The following is a 10,278-nucleotide window of genomic DNA, read 5'->3' as shown; positions in this document are numbered from 1 at the left end:
CGTGTTTACACAGATGACGTGTCTGTTTCCATAGAAGTTATTGCAAAGCTGTCCAGAGGGGGCGCTAGACTATTTACTGTATTTATGACGTGGCGTTGTGTGACGTCATCAGAGTGTGTCGGTGGTCTACTCATGATAGTGCCGAACTGGTCGGACTAGCAGGTGAGTTCTGTCTTTAACTACCTGTGATGTTTGAGGGGGGCACGTGCGCTGGTTCGTGCGCTGGTACTCTGATGACGTAATCTGGCAGCGTTCGGGAGCTCGCGCTCGGATTGCGGACACGTGGGGGTGAAATGTGAACTGTTTTAGCGAGCTAACAGTTAGCTGCTACAGCTGGACGTCGCTTCTGAAGTGCTTCACCGTTGGGAACTGTTTGGGCCCAAAGTGACATTTTAGTTGTTTTTACGTGTTTCTCTCCCAATAAATCAGTTAAAAGGCTAAAGATATTACATTTTTAAATCTTTTTTCATGTTCATTTTCTAAATTCCTTAATGTCTGTCATTGGAAGTGTATAGAATAGCAGAGTTTCACTGTGTACACACAATACCTGGTAGGGTCAAAAATGGTCCAATTGACTCCCATTATAACCACATATTTTCATGTACTGTAAGCATATATATTACATGTTATATATGTATATGATATATATTACTACATATAATAATGCTGATATCTTATAATGAGACATGATCTTCATTGTATGCAGTAAGACAATGACCCCCCAACCCAGAAACACTATGATTGTCTTTGTCCCATTGTCTGTCTTGACACACCTGCAAAAACATGTTTTTTCCATCCATCCAATAGTTGTAACCTCTTTATCAGAAGTATTAAACTGTGCACAAACTTTTGGAAATATTCCATATTTTTGTTTTTCTCTTTGGAAGAAAACAGGGTTTGAATGGCAGATTCTATATAAACATATATAATAGTAAAAAAATTATAATAAACTTTATATCTGTGGATAGGTCTGAAGTAATATAAAAGATCTGATGCATTGAAAGAAAAAAAATATTTCTATATTATATTTTTTTTACACTTTTATGAGACGGCCCTTTTATGACCCCATCAGGTAATGTGTGTAGACATTTCAATAGGTCCCTGAGAGTAAAAAAAACCATGTTCAGTAGATTACTTTGAGACGAGTTAACTATTCCACTTTAAATCAGCTCGAGTGGAAACATGTCTGATGGAGGAGCCAACAGAATGTTGTTTTCTATACATTCTTGTTGTCAGAAAGTGGCAAAATCAGAACCGCTAGGTGACGTCAGATTGTAAAAATTTGCGTTTGTGATTCATCCAGCTGCTTTTACATCTTTTCTCATTTATCTAAATGATTGCACTCAACCCAAAATACTTCTTTTGAATGATGTCATAATGGTGACAGGATGGGGTGCCGGCGCCGGTCACTCAGTTATTTTGATTTGCAGTGATCCTCTGGGCTGAAGTGAAGGTCAGGCTGAGAAAATGATGGAAGAGAGTGGGATTGAGAACACGCCTCCTGCTAGCCCGACACCCCCAGCTTCCAGCCCCATGCCCCCCCCAGCGGCTGCAGGCGTCTCCCCACCGCTGACCACAGGTACGATCTCATATGAGCCCACACTGGGCAGACAGAAACACCACGTCCACGATTCAGCTCCGGTCTTTGTTTCAGGTCTGTCCGGCCCTTCGCCCCTCCCAGCCTCCACCTCTGGCTCCATCACTTATCCCTTAGCATCCAGTACCCCCCCTCCCGTCCCCTCCGTCCCTCCTTTCAGCAGCCCTCTGACCACAGTCCACCAGTTGCCTCCTCTCTCCACACACGCCTCCCCCCTCCTCCCGTCCATCTCTCCCTCTTTGCCTCCTTTGGTCCCACCCATTCGACAACCTCCCCCTTTGGCTGCCAGCATGCCAGCCCCCCCCACAGGCCCAGCTGCGTCCAGCTTCTCCATGAGTGCAGGTTATGACATCACACGTGGTCATGCAGGTCGGGCGCCACAGACGCCGCTGATGCCCACGTTCTCCAGCGCGACCACCATGCCAGGTGAGAACTCTGAGACCACTGGGTGTTTTACCCAGAATTCCCTCTGACTGTCCCTCAGGTCAATCAGCAGTCAACACACGTCAGACTGCAGTTATATCCATTACAGACTTTTCTGCACTATAAGGCGCACCTAAAAGCCTTTAATTTTCTCAAAAACCGACAATGGGCCTTATTATCCGGTGCTCCTTGTATGAAATGTCAGTAATTTTCTTTCATCTTTTTTTTCTAAATTCCTTAATGTCTGTCATTGGCAGTGTATAAAATAGCAGATTTTCACTGTGTACACACAATACCTGATCGGGTCAAAAATGGTCCTATTGACTCCCATTATAACCACATATTTTCATTTACTATAATTGTATATTATAGTATATAATAGCATATAAATACTATATATAGTATATAATAGTGTAATATAGTATATAAATATAACATAAATATAAATAGTATAATATAAATATATAATATAAAATTAAATAAAATTATATATATGTAGTATATTTCATATACTGTGTATTTTCATATACTATCATATAACCACATATTTTCATATACTATAAGCCTATATACTGTATATTATGTATATATATATGTATGATATATATTATGTATGATATAATGTATATAATATGACTATACACAATAATACTGAAATGTTCATAAATAGGCCATTGAAGGTGCGCCTTATAGTGTGGAAAATACTGCACTTATGTTTACAACCCATATAAGGACATTAGTGTAAAGCAATCAGACAGTGTGAAATCTGTTTTCGTTGGTCATTGGGTTTACTCGTCATGTGTTCCAGGTGTGATGTCCAACCCCCTGGTCCAGCAGCCAGTCATGACTGGAGGCTTAAACACTGGATCTCCCATCACTTTCCCAGAGCAGCAGGACGACCCCAGAGAGTCGGGAGACCAGAGCACCGGCGGGGGCATCTGGGGTTTCTTTAAGGTAATCTAACCACAGGTCTGACAGGAACTGCATGCAATCACCAATGAGTGAATACGTCCTCCATTATCCCAGACGACTCCTGGGTCTTGACCCTTGCAATAGTTCTTAGAGATGCAGTGGTAGGGATTTAAGCACACACTGAACAGTCAGGCTCAGTGTTCTAATCATGTCCTGGTCTTTGTGTCAGGGAGTGGCAGGTAACCCCGTTGTGAAGACGGTCCTCGACAAAACCAAACACTCTGTGGAGTCCATGATCACCACCCTGGATCCTGGCATGGCTCCATACATCAGTGAGTCGGGCTGCTCTCTCCTCATCGGTGCTCTGGAGGAGAAAGGCTGACCCAGTGAACGATGTGTGTGTCGCTGCCCTCAGAGTCCGGTGGGGACGTCGACATCGTGGTGACGTCAGAGAAGGAGGTGAACGTGGAAGCTGTTAGAGATGCCTTCCAGGAGGTTTTTGGGATGGCCATGGTCACTGGAGAGCCTGGTCAGTCCAACATCGCCCCCCAGCCTGTGGGCTACGCAGCTGGTGTGAAGGTCAGTCCGCTGTGATGAAGCATTCTGCTTACTGCAGAGTCAGCAGTTCGGTGTGTGTGTCTGGAAATGAAGCTGTAGAGAAATGAATGAAGGTAGTCCTGAATCTACCAACACGATCGGTTCCAAGAGGTTGTTTTTAAGTCATTGTTCTTCAAATTTCAGTCTGTAATTACCACTTGAAGTCATTTAAGGCCGTCAATGCTCCAAATACAAAGATGCTATTCCCTAGCACGTACCAGAAACAATTACAGGGCATAAAAACAACACATTAACGCATTAAAAAACACGTAGACCTCGGCTGTCGTTTCCAATAATGCCGTTCTCGATTATACGTTGATTTTCAAAACAAGGAAAAATGAAATCGTTTTACTTGACTTTCACACACACACTTGTGTGTGTTTGTGTTCATACACAGGGGGCTCAGGAGCGCATTGACAGTCTGCGTCGCGTCGGTGCGATCCATGAGAATCAGCCCGTCGTCTCCATGGAGAACTTCATCGCTGAGCTCTACCCTGACAGGTAACCGCTGGAGGGTTTCTGTGGACCGTCTGAAGCTGAAGCCGTCGGTGGAGCTCCTCCCTGCTGATGGGCTCTGACGATCCTTGTTGTGTGCAGGTGGTTTGACATCGGGTGTGTGCTCCTGGAGGACCCTGGTCACAGTATCCGCATCGAGGTCTTCACTCAGGCGACCCCTTTGGATCTAGAACTCATCCAGCAGGTACAGCAGACCCCCCCCCCCCGGAGTGTCTGAGCGTTTATTTGCGTGTTGAAGTCACGTGGTGACAGATGACCACCAAACATGTGGAGATGCTTTAAATGCCAGGTGAGAATTGAAACTAAGAATTGGTTTGACTGTTGTTTGTCTGTGCAGGCTCAGGCCCTGACCCCCCCTGACTACAGCCTGCGCTGGTCGGGCCTCATCGTTACGGTGGGGGAGGTTCTGGAGCGCAGCGTGCCCAACATCAACAGAGCGGACTGGCACCAGGGGATGACGGGCATGACCCAACACCGGATGATCCACAGCGCTGCCAAAGCCCTGGCTGGGATCTACAAACAGCGTCTGCCCCCCAGGACTGTGTGAAGACTCGGGATTCCAGTTTGAGTCACGAGCTGGGGGGGGGGGGCGCGTTTGAGGAAAAACTGATTGGACAACATAGTTCCTCATAGAACCTCCGTCCACTTCCATGTGTCCGCATGGTGGTCCCTGCTGAAAGCCCCCCATGCCTGATCCATAACGGAGCCCCCACCCCCCCACCCCCTGGAAACATTAGCACACCTGAACACGTTACGGTTTCTGCTTTAGATCATGATGGGCTGTGTCCCAGGTGTACTCTAAATACTCAACATGCAGTTTTTACATGTATGAATTATTTTTAAACTGGAATGGGACTGAAGGGACCCCCCCCCAATATTTATAGAAAACAGGTGTATTTACAAAATGGTAACAGAACAAGCCTTCCTTTGTGACCTTTGGTTTGTCTCCCTGCTGTCCTGTACGTCTGCTCTCGCTGACAATTCAGACATTTTCCAGTGTGTTGCACTAAATCCACGCTGGGGGGGGGCAGCTGGGACATAGCTGGTGCTTTCATTGTCTTTCACTTTCAATGTTTCACATTCCATGCTTTAGCTTTAATAGACATACTGATATATTCTATGATTTTTTTTGGGGGGGGGGGGTTCCAACAAGTTGTTCATCATAACTTTCGTGAAATATGTTTTTGTTTGGTAGAAACACATTTTTGCCTTCTATATTCTAACAGAATATTCTTCTGTAAATTTGTCAGCAAAATGGGCTTTTTTACACACACAAAATAAAGTAAATCCCATTCATTGTCCGTGTTAGATTGTTTGGTCTTCTAAACGTTTCAACAGGCACAATCAGGACAGGTGGTGTCCACCCATCACCCTCTTTTGTCTTCACTGACCAAAATGTCAATGAAGGCAAAAGAGGCTTAAAATGTTTCAATTCATGTGTATTAAACTAAATATAAGGGAAAGTTGGTGATTTTTTTGGGGGGGGGGGTGCAACTATCTTTTTAACAAATAATGGAATTGAATTATCAAGCTGAGTTAGACGACAGCCCCAGATATCCTGATAATTTTTAAAATTAAACTGCTTTATGAAGCTTAACCTTCAAATTCCACACCCAAAAGAAACGGCACAAATCTGACAAATTATATGCTATAATATTAACTTCTGCAGAAGTCTACACCTATGGCCTAGTCTCACTACAGACAGCCTGGAACAAACAAGACTATCTTGTTGCTTGTGTCTCCACCCTTGGGTTTGGATATACTATCCCGTGTGTGTCTCTCTCCCTATAAATACACACTGTTCTGGATTGATAAATAGGCAGATAACGCACATATTTTGATAACAGATTTTGAAGTGAATACTTTAATAATTTAAAAATGATAATGACTGACAGCAGTAAAACAACAATAAATCAGAGATCAAGTTTATTATCTCACTCGTTTGCCAGGTGAATCCAGTAGACCTGAAGAGGTCTGACAAAACGTCCATTAACACAAGTCAGCATGGATAAGCCTAATGTTAGTCTATTAGTGAACTGACAGCAATAGTGCATTTTAAAGCCAATACAGTACATGTGCTTTCATTAGCTGTCAGCTATCAGTGCATCTTCATACCAGTACAAACACACAACACTGTCAATAAATACGTTCACCAGTTATTGCTAATTTTATATGATTCACATTTTTAACCTCAACAACCTCATTTACATGTGAGCAGTAATTTTAGGACTCTGCACAAACACATTAGAAGGGAAAATCCCCCGGTTAATAACAGAACGAGATTATCCTGCTGTTTTCTTTAAGACCTGCTTCTAAGGAGTAGAAATAAACCAAGAAGGAAATAGCACCTAAATCCTCACGAGGTTGAAACCATGGCTACTACCAGGAACACTTCTCATGTCTTATTTCTGCGGTCCCCCCGCAGGGTCAGATGCTGCAGCTGGTACTGTAACACCTCCGTGTCCGAGGACTCCTTGATGTTTATTCTGTCTAGATTAAGGTAGTCCAGAGACTTGGACTGGACACCCTTCCCTTTGAGTAGACACAGTGGCAGTGGTGTATGCAGACTCTTCCCCGGCTCTGGGGGGGCCAGAGACTTGAGGAAGTTATCGCTGGAGCTGGGCATACGTCTCCGTCTGCGGCCGTTCCGAGCAGGAATGTCGTAGGGTTGGTAGTAGCGACTTTTGCTTTTAAAGATCCGTGAAGAACGGTGCGTACCCAAGTCCAGAGACTTCGGTACGGCGGTCTGGATGGAGCTGGCCTCTGATAGGGAGCCCTTCTCTGGGGGGCCTTCTGACCACTGGTGGGCCAGCTTCAGCAGCTCTTCTCCGGTGGTGAAGCCTACCAGGTAGTTTGAGTCCATGTGGAGGATCTGGTACCCCGCGACGGTACCTCTGTTGGGTGAACAAGGGGTGCTGGCACAGCGAGGTCGCTCTGTTTCTGGCTTTAATGTAGCTTTAACCTCAGCAGCAGAAAGGGAGACATGTGTCCTGGACACTCCAGTAATATCCATTTCCATCCTTCCAGACATTCCTTGACTGATGACAGGAACGGACAAAAACAGACAGACAAAAAACGTAAGAGTTTTCTTGAGATACGAGCCGTCGCTATGTTCATATTTTTGTTCGACATACAAATAAAAACCTGAGATACGAGTCATGGTCCTGTAAATTCAGCAGCATTGTGTTATTTCTACATCTTAAACCCCTTTCCAAGCAAGAATTTAATAAGAAAACCTTAAGCTGTTGGAGGCAAATTCATTTCAATAAAGAGTTTTCATCTGGTTTGAAGACTCTACCCTCAGTGGCTGCGACGTCACCTCCAGCAGGAAGACAGGTGCTTTACTCCAGTGGTCCCCAAACCCCAAATGCGTGCGTCTGTCCCGCTTGTGACAGGTTACCAGCCGTTACCCCTAAATTAAGCGCCCACAACTGCTCCAGTGCTCTGGATTAAAGTCAAGGCAGATTATCCTGAGATCGCCCGAAAAGTATCTTAATCCCTGTTTCCATTTCCACCTCCTGTCTCTGTGAAGTGCGATTTTCTGCAGTGACCATAAAGAAAACCAAACTGGAGTAGACCGGACGTCCAGAACACACTTCAGGTGTCATTGTCTCCGTTACCCCGAGATGAGCGGTCCACAACCACTAAATCTCATTACCGTAATTATTATTATTTGATTGACTTGTTCACCCTTTATTGAAATGATCAATATTTCTCTTACGTTGAATGAACTGATTGTAAGTCGCTGTATTTCAAAATAAACCTCATCAGTGCAGTCACTTCAATCAATTTTTTAATATAATCATTTCTTACAATAATTTCGTTTACAGAGATGTTGATCATCAATTTATGGAAAAAATGGTTGTTTATTGTCTGTTGATGTCTGTTTTTTACATAAAACCACTGATAACTTATTATTAGACTACAGCTGTCCTGGAATCATTAACAATTATCGAGCAAATGAAGACCGGTCCCTGAAAATACTGTCTTAGATAAAGCCGGTCCGTGGAGCTAAAAGGTTGGGTACCGCTGGTTTACTCCAACATGTTTCACTGTGTGAACCTGGACTTCCTCCCTCATTCCTGTTGCATCACTAATCACTAACACCACATCTGCTATTGGTTACTGATCATTTTATCACCTGACCAGCTAACTAGGCCACACCCTCTGCAGTTAATCATCAGTCAGATGAAGAACAATCATTTCAACCCAACCAGAAATAACACCTACATAACATCCCATAATATCCTTTAAAGAGCTGCTTCAGACAAACACAAGCAGCACCGACTCAGACCAACACCTGTCCTGATGCTGCTCAGGCCCGCCCGACCTCCTCCTCCAACCACCGCTGATCTCCAGCAGCGGGATCCGGGCTGGTGGCCGCCGCTGACCGCACCGCCTTACCGGTGGGATCGGCTCCAGGAGGGGACGGTGGGACCAGAACGACCGGCCGCCATGATGTCTGTCCGGGGGGGGGGGGACCCTGTCGCATCACCGCCGCATGAGCCTGAACGAACGGAGAGGATGGAGCGACAACCCGCGGTAAACACGGAGTCTCCATCGGGCCTCCCGGCTCCCGGAGGCGGGATGACGGTTACCGGGAATCACGGCGGTCAGACCGGAGCGAAGCCGCGTATTCATAGTCATTAAACACGCTGTGGAGAGAAAATATACGCCTGAACCGAATAAAAGCAGCATACAGACCTGATCCCGGAGAGTCCTGTCCTCCGTCCGTCTGCAGCTCTGGTTCCGCCCGCAGAGAGGGAACACTTCCGCCCCTGATGGAGGCAGCGCGGAGCGCAGCGCGGAGGCAGCGGCTCCAGCGAGCCGGTGTGTGTCAGCAGAGGATAAAGGACGGCTCACAACACACACACACACACACACACACACACACACACACACACACACACACACACACACACACACACACACACACACACACACACACACACACACACACACACACACACACACACACGGCTCGATGGCGTCCGTTTTTCCTTTATTCATTGTTACATCATGTCATACATTCGTCACCCCTCAGATGGAGAACATGTGTGACCAAAAGGGTAACCCATTTTTTATTTTTCATTCATTCATTCATTCATTCATTCATTCATTCATTCATTCATTCATTCATTCATTCATTCATTCATCACTACTAAAAGGAATGAGGTAAGGGTCTGCTGTCCTTACAAGGTCCTGAGGGCTTATTCTTGTAACATCTTCACCATTACATGGAAGCCATGTGCAGAGGTGAGGGTGGCAGTGAGTTGGTCACCAAAGGTCCACCGGGTCACCCTCATAATCTTTATTATAGAGGTCGCCCCGTAACAAAGACCCTGATGGTGCCAGAGCACTGCCCCGTCTTGCACTGTTCACCAGAAAAGAGGCTTGACTCCCACCAGCACCATCAGTACAGTGTGACTCATATGGTGACCCTGGAGCACCCACTGCACTTATTACATATGTAGACACCTGAAAAACATATTTTTTCAGGTGTCTACATATACATAGTGGTCCTCCCTAACCCGACCAACTCCTAGAATCTGGAAAACAAACGCGTCCTGCATCAATAGATATTTGGAATCCTTTGGATTCATGGCTGGACAGGATCAAAAACGATCAGGTGGCCACTGCGCCGAACCTTGCGTCATCTCTGGGTTGATTGATAGACAAATTGACCTATCCTGAGTCACATTTGATTGTCCACCCAGATATGGGCGTGGTCATCCCCGAGGGGGAGTTCGTCCAGCTTTAGGTGGCAGTGTGTGGTACCAACCTGGATCAGAGCTAGACAGTGAAAGTTCTTCACAAGCTGTTGAAGTCAACTAGCATTTGGATAACTAGTTAGCCCTGCTTCAGTCAGGTGTGTATGTGTGTGTGTGTGTGTGTGTGTGTGTGTGTGTGTGTGTGTGTGTGTGTGCATGTAAACAAATCGCACGTGAAAGGGAGGGGGGAGTGAGGTGTTGATAGAGGAAGCTCAGAGGGGGGAGGGGGTGCTGATAGAGGGAGCTTGGAGCCACGCCCATTAACACCGAGCGTTCCACAGCGGATGTGATTTTATCAATATTCAATCACAGATACTGAGGACCACGGATCACTTTGGGGAAAGACATTTAAACTACAGTGCAGTTGGACATATGTCAGCTGAATGACATGAATTTTAAAAAGCAGAATATGGGACCCCTACGCAGTCATTTGTCATCTAATTGGATGACAAGGAGCTCCCA

At 45.6% G+C, this 10,278-nt stretch overlaps 2 protein-coding genes across 2 annotated transcripts; one reads left to right on the top strand and one right to left on the bottom strand.

Annotated features, from left to right (window-relative positions):
* Window positions 1-107: 107 nt before the first annotated feature.
* Window positions 108-5,501, top strand: prrc1 (proline-rich coiled-coil 1). The gene is made up of 9 exons (XM_068334739.1): window positions 108-162; window positions 1,431-1,579; window positions 1,655-2,023; window positions 2,829-2,974; window positions 3,162-3,264; window positions 3,348-3,511; window positions 3,927-4,030; window positions 4,127-4,229; window positions 4,383-5,501. The coding sequence occupies exons 2-9, from the start codon at window positions 1,468-1,470 to the stop codon at window positions 4,590-4,592; spliced, it is 1,311 nt and encodes a 436-aa protein (XP_068190840.1). The 5' UTR covers window positions 108-162; window positions 1,431-1,467; the 3' UTR covers window positions 4,593-5,501.
* Window positions 5,502-5,960: 459 nt separating this feature from the next.
* macir (macrophage immunometabolism regulator) lies at window positions 5,961-8,870 on the bottom strand. The gene is made up of 2 exons (XM_068335242.1): window positions 8,750-8,870; window positions 5,961-7,083 (listed from the first exon to the last, which is right to left on the bottom strand). The coding sequence occupies exon 2, from the start codon at window positions 7,074-7,076 to the stop codon at window positions 6,441-6,443; it is 636 nt and encodes a 211-aa protein (XP_068191343.1). The 5' UTR covers window positions 7,077-7,083; window positions 8,750-8,870; the 3' UTR covers window positions 5,961-6,440.
* Window positions 8,871-10,278: the final 1,408 nt, after the last annotated feature.

The sequence above is a fragment of the Antennarius striatus genome, chromosome 15 (assembly GCF_040054535.1).
Source record: "Antennarius striatus isolate MH-2024 chromosome 15, ASM4005453v1, whole genome shotgun sequence".
Taxonomy (NCBI): Eukaryota; Metazoa; Chordata; class Actinopteri; order Lophiiformes; family Antennariidae; genus Antennarius; species Antennarius striatus.
Note: the sequence above shows the minus strand (reverse complement) of the source record. Positions and strands in the feature narration are given on the sequence as shown.